Source organism: Mus pahari, chromosome X (assembly GCF_900095145.1).
Source record: "Mus pahari chromosome X, PAHARI_EIJ_v1.1, whole genome shotgun sequence".
Taxonomy (NCBI): domain Eukaryota; kingdom Metazoa; phylum Chordata; class Mammalia; order Rodentia; family Muridae; genus Mus; species Mus pahari.
The window spans coordinates 113,414,940-113,433,237 of record NC_034613.1 but is presented as its reverse complement, the minus strand read 5'-3'; the positions used below and the strand labels follow the sequence as shown (position 1 = coordinate 113,433,237).

Sequence of the window (18,298 nt, the reverse complement as noted above, 5' to 3'; positions counted from 1 at the left end):
TTGGCCCAGGCCTTCCCTTGTGCTGGGCCATATCAAGTTTGCAAGACCAAGGGGCCTCTCTTCCCAGTGATGGCCGATTAGGCCAAATGATGCTTTTTCATACTTAGCACTTTTACTTTGTAATCCTGAATGAGTGGTTTCAGGTTTAGGCATATCTTTAACATTTTTATAAGTTAGTAAGTATTTACAAATTGGCAAAACCATTTTGTGTGTGTGCACACACACACACACATATGCATGCGCGCGCACACACATGCCATAGTGCTAGTAATGAAGCATTTCTTAAAAGATCTAAAGGCTACTGATAATAGCATCCCAAGTATGTAAAGATGATGATTGGTGACCCTTCATAGCTACATATTCCACATCTATGGATAATTAACCTAGAATCAAAACTACTGGGGAAATACTATAGAATCTCCAGTCAAAACTTCCATTCACTACTCGGCAGTATGCTGAGTCCACATACGGGGAATGATGTGCTGGCACGCCCTGCTGTATCCCCACAGCACTCTTGGTTTCAGCACTATTCACCTAGCATCTGTGTACTGTTACAAGGCACAATGGTATTTTGTCTGTTCTGAACACGCACAGACTTTTTCTTACCATTATTCCCTAAACAATCTGTTATAATAACTCTTTACATCTGGGCGTGGTGGTGCACGCCTTTAATCCCATCACTCAGGAGGCTGAGGCAGGTGGATTTCTGAGTTCGAGGCCAGCCTGGTCTACAGAGTGAGTTCCAGGACAGCCAGGGCTACACAGAGAAACCCTGTCTTTGAAAAAAAACAAAACAAAACGAAAGAAAAAACAAAAGAAAAACCAACTCTTTACACTGAATTTATTCTCTACTGGATACTTAATAAGTAATTATGGAATGGTTAGTTAAGTAATTACAATAAATACTGTATTACATAAACATTTCAGAGGTGACTCAAAGACAGTTTCCAACTTATTGATGGTTCAGTTTAAGATATTCATTTGCAAGCTGGGCGTGGTGGCACATGCCTTTAATCCCAGCACTCGGGAGGCAGAGGCAGGCAGATTTCTGAGTTCGAGGCCAGCCTAGCCTGGTCTACAAAGTGAGTTCCAGGACAGCCAGGGCTATATAGAGAAACCCTGTCTCAAAAAAACAAACAAAAAAAAGATATTCATTTTCAACCCATAGGAGGAATAAGAACATAAGAATATAAACCAACCAGTACCCCCAGATCTCCCAGGGACTAAACTACCAATCATAGAGTACACATGGAGGGACCAATGGCTCCAGCTGCATATGTAGCAGAGGATGGCCTTGTTGGACATCAATGGGATGAGAGGCCCTTGGTCCTGTGAAGGCTTGATGCCCCAGTATAGGGGAATGCCAGGACAGGGAAGCAGGAGTGGGTGGGTTGGTGAGGATGGGGAGGAGGCATGGGGGATGGGATAGGGGATTTTTGGAGGGGAAATCAGGAAAGGTGACAACATTTGAAATGTAAATAAATAAAAATCCAATAAAAATATTATAAAAAGTTATTTATTTGCACTTTATCATGAACCCAACAGAAGAAAAATCTCACTCCAAGTCAAGGAGCACCTGTATATAAGATGAGGTGTATAGGTTATATGCAGATACTACATCACTTGATGAGAATTCACTATCTATGGACCTTGTCACCTGCAGAGGTTTCCTAGAGCCTATCAATATCAAGGAGCAAACAGAATTTTGGCTCCTGCTTCAGGCAAATTTGGAATGTGTGTGGTTTTTTTTTCTGCTTCTCATCTTCTCCATTTTGTTTCTGGAGGATTAAACAGTATCTCCAGAAAATTTTTGCCAAGCTACTGCAATTCAGCAAGTCTGAAGGCAGCCGGCCTCTGCACTCTCAAACAGCAAAGAACAAAAACTTTGTGTTGGTACCTGGCTGCAAATGGTCCCAAGCCATATGCTGACTTCTGATATACACAGGATTGACCAAGTGGGGTTTAGGAAATAATAAGATACAGAGCATGGTGACTAACTACATACTTCATTCATTTCTTTAACTTCCAACCTTTCCTCTTGTGCTCCAAGACACTATTTCAAACTGTCTTCTTAACATTTTGGTCTTGAGTGTCTATCATCACCCAAAACTTACATAGGTCAAAACACAGTTTCAACTTGCCCTCCATCATAAACAATGTAACACCTCCAGTTCTTCCATTAGAATTCCCTTTACTAATATACGGAATGCCACCAACCCAAACTCAAGTCCTTTGGTCATTCCTACCTTCGATCACTATCACCAGCAGTCCCGTCTGCACTAGGCACACGTCAAAGCAGTCCATTTCTATTAGCCTTCATTGGAACCACCCGTACAAAAAAATCATCCTCAGGATCTCATACAGACTCCAGTGATGCCCTAGTCCCCAGCCCTATTCTCCACTTAGCCCTCCTCTTATAAAACCTATCCTCCACAAAGAAAGCAGACATCACTAGTAGATGCTGATTTACTGGACTATGACTGCTGGAAAATCTCCCCACTGTCTCCTATTGCATTCTTGAACAGACCTCCTGTAAGACAGATGGTCACCTATGTCTTTTCAAACTTTTTAAAAATCCTGTCTCCAAAACAACAAAAATAGAATTCTTTTATGTGGGTTCTATACACATTTAAAATATACCTAAGAAGGCCAGCAAGATGCCTTAGTGAGTAAAAGTGCTTCCTGCTAAGCCTGAAGGCCTCCGTTAATTCCTAGAACCCACAGGATCAAAGGAGAGAACTGACTACTACAGTTCCTTCTCTGACCGCCACACAAGTGTCATGGCACATGTGAGTTCCACCCCACCCCACCCCACACACAGGAATAAATGTAAGCTTTTAAAATAAAAAAATACTTCCAAAGGCTAAGTTTATTAATACTGAGAATCTTACTGATTTGAAATTTTTACAACTGAACACATCAATAAAGTAAAATTTTAGAATTAAACCATGCATCTCCTGTATCAGAGGTTATAAGGAACACCTGAACCATACAGTATTTAGATAGCTGTTAGTTGGTGAGTAGGGCTCAAGATACTCTTCAAAAAGACACATAAATGTCATATATGGTGGTTCATATCTATAACCCTAGTACTTGAGAGGCTGAGGTAAGAGGATTGCCTCAAGTTCCATGCCAGCCTGGGCTACAAAGTGAGATCCTTTCTTTAAAAAGGGAGGGGGGAGTAGGTAATGAATGTAATTCCCTTTAACTTTAGTTTGTGAGACAGGATCTTACTTTATAGCCCAGATTGTTCTTAACCAATGAGTCCAGGCTGCCCTTGAATCCACAGTCTTCTTATCTCAGCCTCTAAGTGCCCAGCTTACTATATTACTTTTAAACCCATGTTGGCTGAACTATATAGAAACAGTATCAAGAACCAACAAAAATGGCAGTTTCACGTTTTGCCAAATGTCCTCTCTATACTACTAAACTTCTTACCTTCCAGAATAAACCTTCACTAGGCATTTTGAAAATCATTTTCTGACTTAAAGTAATATGAATCTCTAACCCTTTAAATGTGTTTACTTGTGTTCAAGTCCATAATATTCACTACTCTGCAGACTGAATGGTCTTAGTGTCTCTCATTCACGCTCTGTCTCTCAAGGGAAAAAAAAATCTCTTTGACCTGATTCAGTATATACTTTTCCAATTAAGACTTATAGCAGGTGCAACTGCATTGAGAGGATGGAGCGCTGAGCACCCATTCACTGCTAGTAGACAATATAACTTCTTCTTAAAAGCAAGTTAACAATCTCACAAATCTTTTAGAAAATGTACCTTTGAGAGCAATTCCACTTGTCATGGCTTTATTCAACAGAATACTTGTATATATGTGAAGTGTTGTATACACAAGTATATCTTAATAAAATTATAAGCAAATCATTAATACTAAGGAATTAAATTCATACAATGGCAAACACCAAAGAATAATAAAACAGCCTTTCATACACTAATGGTAAACAAAAGCCATGTTTGGAGACAGATATTATATTAAAACAATTTTAAAATAGGGACCAGAAAATTGTCTTGAGAGAATATCCTAAATACCAGATGTTTAACAGCATCTCTGGTCCTAGCCACTAGATGTCAGCATGCCTACTCTCCAATTGGTGAAAACCAAAATTGCCCCCAGACATTGTAAGGCCTGTTGAGGAGGGAGTTATCCTTGGCTTTGAACTATTTATTGCTTTCAAGTACTGAGCAATGACTACCAATGAAAAATTCTCAAAATATTCTTGAATTACGATGCAAATTAATCAATACATAATGACCAAGCAATCAGTCTATGCCAAACATACTGAAATTCACATACATCACAAAATACACTGTTTACAATACAATTAAGTATATATTACCATTCCCATTTAACAGATAAGGGGAGCTGGGTATGACAGTACTTCTCCGTAATTCCAGAACTCACTAGACTGATGGAGGAGGGTTGGGAGTGGGATGGAGAGATGGCTCAGCAGTTAAGGGTACTGACTGTTCTTCTGAAGGTCCTGAGTTCAAATTCCACAATCAAATGGTGGCTCAAAACCATCTATAAATAAGATCTGATGCCCTCTTCTGGTGTGTCTGAAGACAGCTACAGTGTACTTAAATATATAAATAAATCTTTAGGCTGGAGCGAGCGGGATCGACTGGAGCGAATGGCTCACAACCATCAGTACAGCTACAGTGTACTCATATACATAAAATATATAAATAAATCTTTAGGCTGGAGCGAGCGGGATCGACTGGAGCGAATGGCTCACAACCATCAGTACAGCTACAGTGTACTCATATACATTAAATAAATAAATCTTTTCTTTAAAAAAGAGAGTTTAAGACTAGACAAGGCTATTTAAGGAAACCAACCCTGTCCCAAACGCAAAACAAAACAAAATCTCAACAAGGTAACTGAAGGCCAAAACCTTTTTAAAAAGCTTGTCTTAGATCAAATTTATTAAGCAAAGGCACAGAATTTGACCCATGTAGTGATATCCAATATTTTGGTTTGTTTGTTTTGAGATATCTCAACATTTATTCTGATGTGTCTGCCTCAAAACAAACAAACAAACAAAAAAAGAAGGTAAAAACTAACAAAGAAGTTAACTAAAGAATTTCTTTTAAACTTCAATTAGACCGATAAATGTCTGGTACACTGAACCCATGATTTCCTCCTTCCTGGAGACTATGGCTAAGGGTTCAAGGCTCTCTTTCTCCAAGACATCATGCAGAGCAACAAAGTGCTATTCCAGCCACAACCAACCAACCAAGAATACCAGAATGTTCATCTTTGTCCCAGCATGTTCATTAGGCAGAGTCCACACTGGCTGGGGTATACCAAAGACTAGAAGCTTCTACCTTACATCATGCCTAATACAGTGGCTCAGGGACTTTTCTAGGGAGGGAAACAGTTACAGAGACCTATATATACACTAGACTTTTACTCATCCATAAAAAATGAAATGATATCATTTGTAAGAAAATGGATGGAATTAGATCATCATATTAAACAAGTCAGCCAGAGTTACATAAGATCTCTCTCTCTCTCTCTCTCTCTCTCTCTCTCTCACACACACACACACACACACACACACACACACACACAGGAACAAAAGGTCTGAATAGTTTTTACAAAGAAAATATAGAAGTGGCCGATGAATATGAAAAATGGAAAAATCTAGTTATAATGGCAATGCAAATCAATATCACAATTCAGTATTATCTCATACCCTTAATAAGAAATAAAAATACAGATAATAAACATTGGGAGATATGTGGAAAAATGGAATTTTCATATTGTCTTTTTGTACTTCTTTGCATTTAATTTTCCTTCCTTCCTCCGATTTTTTTTTTCTTCGTTTCTGAGATATCTCACTGTGTGTCCCAGGCTAGTTTTGAACTTAAACTCTTCTTACCTCTAACCTCTGCCTCCCATGTGCACTACCAAGCCTGTTTGGGCGTTTGCTTTTGTTTGGGGTTTTGGTTTCGAGTCAAACCAGCTTGAAAATCTTGATCTTCCTGCCTCAGCCATGAAGATCCTCATTTTATGCTAAGCTGTTTATTGACAGCCTCCCCAACTACACACTGAACTCTGAGAACAAACCCAGATGGATCTTCCTCGTCACATGGATATTTGAGACAATATCCATGGGCAATTGCCCATGGGCATTTGTCAGTGGGCATTGCCCTAGTTCTGTGCTGTTTTCATTGTGAGAGCTCTCACTGCTCTATCTGGTTAAGAAACTTGTGAATCTAAATTCTTCTAGCGTATTTGCGATCACATTTTATCATGGACCCATTTAATATTTATACCTTATGAATAATCCCCAAGTCACTAATAAGGTTGAAAATGGTAATCTTGTCAATTTTCTAAGAAGCCACACATCCCTGCCACATCCACTTAGCTTCACTACATTGAATCAACAGGCTTCAAGGAAGAATAGAAAAACCATTGCCTAGCTTTCACTTTCAACCTTAGGATGGATCCGCAAGAGTTTTGTATTCCATGAAGGCCTTCCCTCCCTGGCAGCACACAACTGAAGCAGAACTGAATGACTCATGGAACTCTCTAATGTTGGCCCTTCCCTTACTTCACCACAGTGTGTTATAATACTTTGTTAACAAGTCGGTCTCGGTAACAAGGTAAAGCACTCTTACAGAATAGATAAATAGCTAGGTTCCTTAAAGCCTAGCATCACTACCAAAACTTTGTTAGCACTGAAAAATCTGAACATATCTTGCAACTCAGATATGACATTTCCTATTTTCACAGTCGGTATTACCACATGAGATCTAAAGACCCCTTAAATACACTTACCTGTAGCAAGAAGGAAGTTGCATAGCTCAGTAGAGAAGGATGGTAGACAATATTTAAGGTGTTTTTATACTCTATTCCTCCAGTATTTTCTATGGTTTGGGGATCAGTGTACACTCCTGCTTCAAATGGCCTGGACTTCCATAGGCAACAAACCATAGCTGTCAAATAGTAATTAAATTCTTTACAGATCTTGCTGCTGAGACTGAACTCTGATTTTTCCTAATGGGAAAGAGATCAAATAGTCATTACTATCTATTATTCTTGTCCACTTTATTCTTAACAAGTCCCACATATCTATACTTGATTATTTACAAAAAAGGTCATTTAACACAGGTTTATCCTTCATACCTTGTGTAAAGAGTGTTTTTTCTTCGCAGCTGTCAAATTACTGCGATACCTAATAATAAAAGCAAACATAATAACACATTGAAAATGCTGTTGGATGTAATACTTCTGAATGTAATATAAATCCTTTGGTAAAATAAATTCCTTGGTTCCACTGGTAAAATACCCCTTACAGAAGCACAAGTTCCTGGGTTTAGCTCTCTAACACCCTCATAAAAATCAGATTTGGTTGCACATATCCCTAACTCGAGCACTGTAGATCTCTAGAGCTCACCATCTAGCTGGTACAGGGAGTCAGGGAACCCCTGATTCACTCTGAGATAATAAAGTGCAAAGCAATAGTGGAAGACAGCTGACAGTCACCTCTGATCCCCATGTGAATATACATGCATGTGTACATACAGTCACTTTGATGGTACGTTTTCTATAAAGAACTTTTAAAGTTAGGGTTTCCAAGTAGAATTCAACATTAGATCATTTGTGTGGCACACATGAGCTCCTCCTCAAGTACTGCAAAAAATAAAGTAAAATAAATACAAAGAGGCTCAACATTGAGCTGGAGAATGACGGGACAGCTTGGTGAATAAAGTGCTCGCCATGAGTGCTGACAACCAGAGTTTCATACACAGAACCCACATACAAGTATAAGGAAAGAACTGACTGTACAAAGCTGGTCTCAGCTCTCCACATGCAAACTGTGGTACATGCACACCCACATATATACAGACACAATAATGATAAAGTTTTAAAACCTGAGTTAGACATTTCAGATGTGTTCTTGCTGTAAATATAACTCAATAGAAAGAAAACAAACAGTTGAAGACATTTCATTATTAAAGCAAGCAGCCAACCACTGATACGGAACACATTTTCTTTCTGTAAAATAAGGTACAGCAGGCCAGTGGGATGACTGAGCAGGCAAAGACTCAAGCCTGATGACCTCATAGGGTGGAAGAAGAAAACAGACTCTTGAAAATTGGCCTTTCACCTCCACATTTATTGTTACACACACACACACACACACACACACACACACACACACACACACGTATGCACACAAAACAAATAAATGTCAAAAAGTTAGTTTAAAGGTATAGCAAAGCAGACAATATAATCCAGAAACATAATCTTTCTTCTTATCTGAGAACTGGTATCTAACTCATTTATACTTATTTTAACATTGACAGAGCTCTATAAAGATCATAAGGCAAAAATAAAGCTCAGAGGGTCACATAGCTGGCAATAAGTAGGTCTTCTTGCTTCCCAGAAAATGTTCTTTTTTACCAGAAAAACTACATATACTTCAACAGTTGTCAACAAATGATTAATTTTTCTTTAACGTGAAAATTGCAATTAACCAAGCTGAGTGTAACAGCTCCATTACAAAACAAACCAATCCATAACAAAGACTTTTAATTCCATAAGCCCTACAGGGGAAACGGAAAAATAGCACAGCTACAGCTTTAGAGTCTTAAGATACCTCCATAACATACCTTGAAATCACTTATAAAGTTAAATATGGCAGTCTGAAAGAGAAATACTATGTTTTCTCTCATTTGTGAATCCAGTATTTTACATAGGCAGAAAATATCCTTTTTATATACATATGATAAGAAAATCGAAGCAATACTGGAGAATGGAAGCAGACTAGCAAGGGGTAAAAGAGGAAAGACATGCAGGAGCCAGTCCAACCAAGGAGCGTTGAGACTCTGCAGGGACAGTCTTTAGAAAAACCAGCGCTTCAATAAAAATTTAAATAATAAAAACAATAAAATGGTCTGATATTATAAAGTCATATATCCCAAAAGTCATGTTTCTTATTTCCAAAGACCCTGGCAGAAAATTGATAGGAATTTTATTATAATTAAATGATGAATAGAGAATCATTTAAAGGGAGATGGGGCTTGTACCTGTACATAATGTAACAGAGTTGGTTCAAGATGGTGGCATCCAGGCTTAGGAGTGCAGAATGGAAGATCACAGGAGGAAACAATACCACTAACGGAAGGTCATAATTTATATATATGTCACACACCTTTTGGAAAGAATGTTAATATTAACTAATAAAGTTTATGCAAAGAAACATCAATATAAGATAAACAACAGTATATTATTACATTTGAGCCTATCTAATTCCTAAATAAAAAAGGTTGCTATTGGTGTGTTTAAAATACAACTCATCAAATACCAACCTTTACTCAAAATTATTTCTAAAGACCATTATTAAAACATTTCATTTCGGTAGGCCCAAGTGGTGCCCGCCTTTAATCCCAGCACTTAGGAAGCAGAGGCAGGTAGTTCTTCATGAGTTTAAGGTCAGCCAAAGCTTTACAGTAAGGTCCTGCCTCAAAAGGATTATTCTTATTACAGGACTGGGGAGATGGCTCAGTGGTTAAAAGCACCGTCTGGTCTTCCAGAGGACCCAGCACCCACATGGTACTCACAATCATCTCTAATTTCAGTTCCACAGGATCTGATGCCCCTTTCTTGCCTCTGTGGCAGTGAATATTCACATAATGTACAAATCTTGGTGCAGGCAAAACACCCATACAAACCAAATAAAAATACATCATAAGATTCATCTTAGCACTGGAAAACTATGTTAGAATAAGGAAGCATTTCTTTCTCCCCAAGTTTTGCCAATATTTATTTGCCATAATCAGTTAACTGGCAACCCGGGAAACAAAGGAACACATTCTTCTAAGCAGATATATATATAATAAAGGCTAGAGAAATGTGTCAGGAGGCAGAATGTTTGCTAGTACAAAGAAGGCCCTGGTTTCAATTCGTAGCACCATATAAACTAGGAATGGTGGTGCAAGCCTTTAATCCTGGTACACCAGGTGAAAGGACCAGAGACCCTGTGTGCTGGCTAGTTTTACATCAACATGATAGAGGCTAGAGTCATTTGAGAACAGCGAACCTCAAATGAGAAAAAAAGAGCCCCACCAAACTGGCAACCCTGTGGAACATGTTCTTGATCAATGCGGGAGGGCCCAGCTCCCTGTGGCTGGTGACATTGTGGTCTTGGATGCTATAAAAAAAAAAGCAGGCTGAGCAAGCCCTGGGGACAAGGCAGCAAGCACGGATCCTCCCGGCCTTTGTTTCAGGTCCTACCTTGAGTTTCCTGCCCTACATTTTCTTCATGATGGGCTGTAATTAGGATATGTAAACTGAAATAAACCCCTGTTCTTCAAGTGGCTTTTGGTTATGGTGTTTTACTATAGCAATAGAAACCCTACAACACTTGGTTACACATCAAATTTGTGGCTACCCCACACTATGTGAGCCCTACCTCAAAAAGGAAGAAAAACCAACTAGGTATTAGTGACTGAAAATAGAAAACTGGGGAAAGGAAGACTATAATGGGGACTTTGTGGTGGTGAGAGTTTTGTCCATGTCAAATCCTATAAAACAACAAAAGACAAAAACTATAAAATTACTAGTTACTGGGGAAAAAAATCAAGCATTTCAAAGTCAGGGGTACAAATCTGGGGAAGCGAGGTAACATTTCCTTTTAATATGCCAGGGGACAGGAATGAACATAGATGAACAAGAACATGATGCTAGGCACAGACTTCTACCCAGGACCAGCTTGCTTATAAGGTCAATGGATATTCATGTGGCATCTGAACTAAAACCAACCAGATTTTCTTCTATACCTGTTCTATCAAAGTTCAGATAAAACAACATTTGCTCTATTTAAGTTAGTTAAAGTTAGTTACTCAGGTAACCATTAACCTCAAAATATGGTTATTTTAACTACTTGGAAAGATTGTAACATACCTTAATGATTATACATGAAATCTAAATCCTAGGCTAATAAGGGGACTAACTGTCATAAACATACAATTTGCGTATTACCTTCTCATAGAAGTCCAAAATAAAGTGCAACAATAATGTATTGCTGCTCTCCAAGCGCATTGCAACCAGGGACAGCCAGCCTGTGTATTCAATCAACTGAGACACAGAAGTCATGGATCCACCCAGAGTTGTCTCCCTGTAATAAGAAACCGTAATACTTAGATATACACCGGTAAAAGTGCTCAGCTTCCAAGTTAAATGTAGGCGATATAAAGCAGTAGACGGATGGGGAATTCAAAAACTCTAAGTTCTTCAAGCACAGTGATTAACCACAATATTACTCTTGGTGGTGGTTCCTCTTCTTCCTCCTTCTCATCTTCTTGTTTTTTGAGATATGACCACACTACATAGCTCTGGCTGTCTTAGAACTCACTACTACGATATAGAACTCAACAGATTCTTGCATCTGCCTCCCAAGAGCTGGGATTAAAGGCATGCACCACCAAGTCCCAGCACTCTTGTTTTCTAAGGACCCATTAAGACCAACTCAATTTTAGCACTTGGAAGGCACTTAAGGAAGGTCAAGAGTTCAAATGCTAAGTTTGAGAGCCACCAGAAATACATGCACCCTGCCTCAAAAAAGGAAATCAAATGAAAATGATACATGTGGGACTGGAGAGATGGCCAGAGGGGTAAAGCATTTGTCATGTAAGCCTGACAACATGAATTCTATCCCCAGAATCCATGGACAGTGGAAGGAGAGAGTCAATTCCACAGCATTGTCCTCTGACCTCCCACTCACCACGGCATCACATGTACCTGTAACATGTGTAAACACACTGCCAGACTAATAAACACGACAACATTTTAGAAACTGTTAACTTTAGATATCGTATTGGTACCATTTTAACAGCTGATAGATACAGTATGTGAGTTTCCTAGGAATGATTCCTAGGAAAAGTCCAAGGAGCACAAAGTAAGCTGTGAAGAGCAGTTTGGGGCTAGAGAAATGGTTCCGCAGTTGAGAGAATGCACTGCCCTTCCAGGGATTCTAACTTCCATTCCAGTGGGTGGCTCCCAATCACAGTAAACATTAGCTCCAGAGGATCCAACACCTTTGGCCTCCAAGGGCATCTGCACTCACCTGTACACATCATACATACACACTTAGTAAAAACTCATAAAAAATAAACTTTCTTAAAAAGAAAAGCTATTGAGTCAATAACGAGATCCATGAGATTAGGTTAACCCTAAATGTAGGTGGTACTATTCCACGGGTTGGGGTCCTGAGGACAAGCATGACTTGTTCTGTTTCTTGAATGTTCATACAATGCAAGCAGCTGCCTCATGGTCCTGCAGCCATTCCTTCTCCACCAGATGGACTACACACTCTCAACCGGGAGCCACAATAAACCTTTCCTTCCTTGCCTTTTGCCAGGTACTTTTGTTGTTGCAACAACAACAACAACAAAAATATACTAGGGCTTGGTAACATTGTATTCTGTGTTTCCGTGTGTGTGTGTGTGTGTGTGCGCGCGCGCACGCGCTTTAAAGTGGTTTTTATTCCATGGGAATTTCATGCAATGCATTTTGATCATATTCACCCCAACTCTTTCCTTTAACTCCTCCTACTTCCCTATACCCCCTCAACTTTATGTCTTTTTTCCAATTTAATAAGCCACCAAGGCCAAATTTGTGGTATCCTCACGGAAGCCTGGTTAGTCTACCTGAAGGAAACTGAGTTTATCCCAGAAGCTATAAAGAATCCTTAGCTACTCAGGGGTGGAGTCTTCTGGCCTGCTAGCATATTGGCCAGCTTGTTCTTGTGCAGGTCTTATGCAGTGCGTGAGTGCAGGGGTCCTGTGATGGCCAGAAGACACTGTTTCATTCCAGCCCACCCAGACCTCAAGTGGAAACTTAATGGATCTTTGGAAAGTCGGTTGGATGGTGTTTTCCTGGGGCAAACACGTGAAGGAACATTTTGTCAAAGTGAATACAGGTGAAAGGCTAAGACAGACTCATAGGAATATTTCACTGAAGCAGACACAGGAGAGAGGATGTTCTACTAAAACAAACACATGAAAGGACATGTAATAAAAAATTCTTTACTAACAACACACATATATTGATCTGTCTTACATGTGTAGTTGAGCTATATTTGTTGGGACTCCGTAGACACACACACACACACACACACACACACACACACACACACACATTCTGGTGGTGTATTGCAGTCTTATGCCACTGCCACAGACTTGGCAGAGTGAGGTCAACTGAGACAGACGCACAGTACTAACACAAGACACATACTACTACTACTACTACAAGACATGTGCTAAGGTAAGACACATGCTGAGACAAGCCCCGTGGAGGATACATGATGTATAAATAGGTCTCAATGGACACGGAGGGAGGTTGAGCTACTTATACAGCTAGCTATACAAAACTTGTGAGTCTCACAAATTCGCTGATCTTTGCTTCCCTGAAGAAAATTTTTTTCCCAGCAGAAAATTTTTCCTAGTGTCCCTCAGGGTCTGGTCCCTCCTGCTGACTCGTGCCAAGGCTGAGGCCTGGCTGCTCTGCTAGTACTGCCACCACTGCTGATTTGTGTTTGCTGTCCAGACTCTACCAAACTGGACAGCTGGTACATCCGTTAAGTGTTTGCTAGTGGACTGAGCTGCCTCTGCTACTAACTTAGAAACTAAACTACTAATTTCCAGACAACACAGATGGGAGCTGCTCCAAAGAACCTTTCTAAACAGGTCCATTTCCCCTATATCCTCCCTTTTCCACTACCTTTAGTGGGTGGTGGGCTAAAAGAGAGGTTAAAGTGTTTAAAAACCATCATTAAAAATAGGGGTTAAAAAATTAAAGTTACAAAGAACTCTAGCTTTTACAATCTTTCCATCTCTCTTCAGGGATGGTCCCTCTCAGCTCTATCTTTGATTATGCTTACAATTTTCTAAAATATGAGATTTTAAAAGCACTAATGAATAATGTGGCTGGCAGAATATAAGAGAATTCAAATAGCCTGAGGAAAAGAAGCTCTAGTGACAGGCCCAGTAATAGTCAGAAACTATTACTGAGGCTATGGAGTGCTCACAAAAAGGGATTTATCAAGACTGCCCTCCGAAAGACCCAACAAGCAGCTGAAAGAATCAGATGCAGATATTTGCACCCATCCAATGGACAGAAGAAGCTGACTCTTGTTGCTGAATTAGGGAAGGCAGAAAGAAGCTGAGGAAAAGGGCAATCCTGTAGGAAGACCAGCAGTCTCAATTAATCTGGACCCCAGAGATCTCTCAAACATTAGACCACGAAACAGGCAGCATACATCAACTGATATGAGGCCCCCAACACACATACAGTAGAGGACTTCTGGGTCTGGGTTCATTCAGATATGATGCACCTAATCCTTAAGAGACTGGAGGCCCCGGGGAGTTTAGAGGTCAGGTAGGGTGGGGGGGTAGGGGCATCCATGTGGAGATGGGGTGGGGTGAGGAGGAGGTGTGGGATGTGGAACAGTTGGAGGGTGGATGGGGGGATGGAATATGGAGTGTAAAAAATAAATAAAAAATAAAATTAAAAAAAGAGAGAATCCAAATAGGCAGAAAGAATCAAATAACCTGATTATGTAATTCCTTGAAAGCATACAAATGGAAATTAAAATTCATTTTTAACTCCAAAGCCCCAATAAATTAATGTGTGTAACCAAAATACACACCAGAAACAAAAACCACCATTAAAGTTGAGTCAACATATAAAAATGCATTATATAAAGTAGATTAAAGTAAATAGAAGTTAGAGCTGCAGTATAGGTTCAATATTCCTTCTTTGCTAAATTACCTAGTGCCAAGTAACTCAAAAGAGTTGGCTTTCTGGTTTATCTAAATAGTAACTTGGAAAATTTTGACTTTTCTCTCAGGATTATGGGAATAAAATATGAAGAGTAACTAAAATATTTCCAAAAACCTTCTAAGTATTTACACAAGATAATTAAGTCGCACGCCATAATATTAGATTCCATATGCAAACATTTTTGTGTAGAACATTTCTGTGGCCAGCCACAGGATTAACTCACAGAGGACTGTCTGTCATGGGTTGCACATGCGCATCCGTGGAGAGCCACAACAGCCAATTCTGCAGTAATTCTTGCAGACTTTGAAGAACACTACACTGAAGAGGGAAACCAAAAAAAAACAAAATCATTCAAAGCAAATAGTAGTTAGACCTAAGGGAGACTAGAAGTGAAAAGGACCGTGAAGATGGCAGTGCCCCACTTAGAACTCAAATAGTTGCCACCCCAACATGCTCAGTCTCCAAAGCACAGATGGATGCAAGCTTATGGTGCCAACACGACTTGTAGCTTAGTCTAGGAATAGAGGTTTCTCTAAACCACACCCCTTTATAACGTCCTTTCTATCATCATTCTTGGCCATGCATGGTGGCAGAAATCTATAATGGCAGCCTTCAGGAGGCAGAGTGAGGGAGCTAAGGCATTGGAACACAGTAGTACACAGCAAGTTTGATGCCAGCCTGGGTCGCAGAAGACAATCTCAGAGACAAAATCACCCCTATGTCCTCTCAGAGACCATCTCAAGTCGCTACCAGGAAGAGCTTTCCACCCTTTTTCTCTGTGGTCTCTAAGTACAAGCTACTTCCTTTGTTTGCTGGTTATATAACGATTAATCTTCTGTAACTCTGGAAAAGAAACATCTCTAATCTCTTGAGTTCTCTGCCTTTTTACTCTGCTTTCCCAGGACCTCATTTACAACTCCTCAACTATCTTCAGAGTCTTATTGGGGGGCCTGAAAATTAAAAACTGCTCTCTATTCTTGCCTCATTTTCGGTTTCCTTTCCTCCCTCCTCCACTCTCAGACACAAATAGATATATGGACAAATGAATGGGTACATGCATAGTAGGTTGAATCAAAAGCAACTGCTATCAACCACCCTGATCCACAGAAATAACAAGTGCCAACAGTTCACCTGAGCGTCCACAGCTAAGCAGCTCTTTAAACTGCTGGTACCGGTGAAAATTTTGAAAAGAACTCAACTAGAAAATTAGGAGAGAATTGCAAAAGAATTTTTTTTTTCAAAATAGAGTCGCTGAAAATTTAATAGCTGGGATAACTGGTATTTTCACTTGAATAACAGTATCCATATAGTAGTAAGTTACAAGTAATATAATTAGTAAATTCAAGTTAACATGATAGGCAATAAAGTGATATGCAATGAATTATGAGAAATACTAACCAGAATAACCTATTTTTCCTGTAAATGTAGCCAACAATGAGTCATGTAAGAGGCAAAACATTTGTAAAAAGAAGTATTCTATCATCACTACTCTCAAAAAAAAACAAAACAAAACAGGTATTCAATACAAAAGCGGTTCAAGGAGTTTTGTTGGCTTTGGTCACTATTGCACTCCCATGGTTGTGAAAAATAATCCCTAATCCTAGAGCCTGGAAAACTAAGGCAAGAAGACAGATTCAGGTTAAAGGTTCTCCTGAGTTCCAGGGAAACCTGGGCTACATAATTGGACCCTGTTTCAACCTCACATCCCTAACTCCCAAAAACTCTCAAAAAGGGGTAATGAGTATATTTATGAAATATACTAACATAAGCATTATGTTCAAAACTCTGGCAATGCATTGTGATAAAACTATCTTTACATTCTAAGAGATTGGAACTTTGACTGGATTTCACAGCCAGTGTTACTATACCTTGAGGTCACTTAAGATTGCTAGCTACTAACACAGGGTCCCCAATGGAGGAGCTAGAGAAAGTACCCAAGGAGCTGAAGGGGTCTACAACCCTATAGGTGGAACAATAATATGAACTAACCAGTACCCCCTGAGCTTGTGTCTCTAGCTGCATATGTAGCAGAAGATGGCCTAATCGGCCATCACTGGGAATAGAGGCCCCTTGGTCTTGCAAACTTTATATGCCCCAGCACAGGGGAAGGCCTGGGCCAAGTAGTGGGAGTGGGTGGGTAAGGGAGCAGGGGCGGGGGGGGGGGTATAGGGAACTTTCGGGATAGCATTTGAAATGTAAATAAAGAAAAAAAAAAGACTGCTAGCTGCTGTATATCTGACCTGTTTGTTTAACCTGCCTTTATGAGAACAATGTAGCAACCTAAGCTAGAGAATAGCTGTCATCTTAAATTATGCATTTTTCCATGCCCCTGACCCAGAACAATGCATGTGTATTATTTGTTTAAAGCAGCAAATATAGAGGGTGAAAACGACCTTCCAAAATGAATATCCACCATAATTATTAAACACAACACTTATGGATATCAATTGATATAATCAATAATATTTGTAGTTCTGTTTTATTGTGTGGGTCAATAAAGGTCAGTTGGAAGCAGTGGCTTAATCCCTTCTAAAACTCTGTTAAAAGTTTTGGGAAAGTATCATGTCCTTGCTAGTAGTTAAATGATTCCAGGAGGAAGGGCTGTTATTTCTTTAATGTAATACTGATGCATTGTTGGTGATGGGGAATTAATAACAATGCATTTAATCCAGGGACAAAAGCATAAATACAAAACAACAAGTACAGCTGAGTACTGTCCAGTGGGTTTGCTCAATGTTCATATGCACTTGACATGTTTTTCATCATGATATCATTTGCTGCTTACTAGTGTAAAAAGTTCAGAATAATTTTATGTAACCAAGCTTTCAAATCAGAAAGTTCTATACATTTTAAATTCCATAATACAATGTAGTTCCACAGTCAAAGCAGTGGCTATGTGTGGTAAGACATCCCTGTACTATCAATGCTCGGAAAGCCAGGGCCAGAAGGACTGCTGCTATTCCAGCCTTGTCTATGGAACAACTTCCAGGCAAGTCTAAGCTATAATACCTAGCAAACCCTTGTACTGAAAGGGAGGAAGAGGAGGAGGAAGAGGAAAGGAAGGAAGGGAGGGAGGGAAGGAGGGAAGGAAAGGAGGGCAGGTAAAATTCTATGCCATCACACACACACACACACACACACACACACACACACACACACACACACACACACACTACTGTTACAAAATTACAAATGAGAAGAAAACAAAAAAATCACTGCCAGAATTCCAGTTTGGAATTACATAACAGCATTTAACCAGTTAACAAAAGTATGTTTTTTCCTGAGTATGAGTCAGATGTGTTTGTTTGTTTGTTTACCTTGAAATAAATAGTTGATGTAAAGAAGAGAGGTGCTAGATGATCAAAAAGAAGTGGCTTCACCTCTAGGAAATAGAAAATAAAAGAGGATTCAAAAATCTTTAATTTTCTTATATTACATTGAATCAAATAAGTTCAAATTGTGGTGGTTTCAATAAAAATGTCC

At 39.5% G+C, this 18,298-nt stretch overlaps 1 protein-coding gene across 1 annotated transcript in view; it reads right to left on the bottom strand.

Annotated features, from left to right (window-relative positions):
• The window catches only part of Cenpi (centromere protein I), a 54,066-nt gene that overhangs the window by 4,449 nt on the left and 31,319 nt on the right, over positions 1–18,298 (bottom strand). The window contains exons 15-20 of the mRNA XM_021188448.2: positions 18,133–18,197; positions 15,039–15,133; positions 11,015–11,150; positions 9,061–9,185; positions 7,154–7,202; positions 6,806–7,024 (exon numbers count right to left, since the gene is read on the bottom strand). Coding sequence (XP_021044107.1) covers positions 6,806–7,024; positions 7,154–7,202; positions 9,061–9,185; positions 11,015–11,150; positions 15,039–15,133; positions 18,133–18,197 — 689 coding nt within the window. The remainder of the gene's footprint in view (positions 1–6,805; positions 7,025–7,153; positions 7,203–9,060; positions 9,186–11,014; positions 11,151–15,038; positions 15,134–18,132; positions 18,198–18,298) is intronic.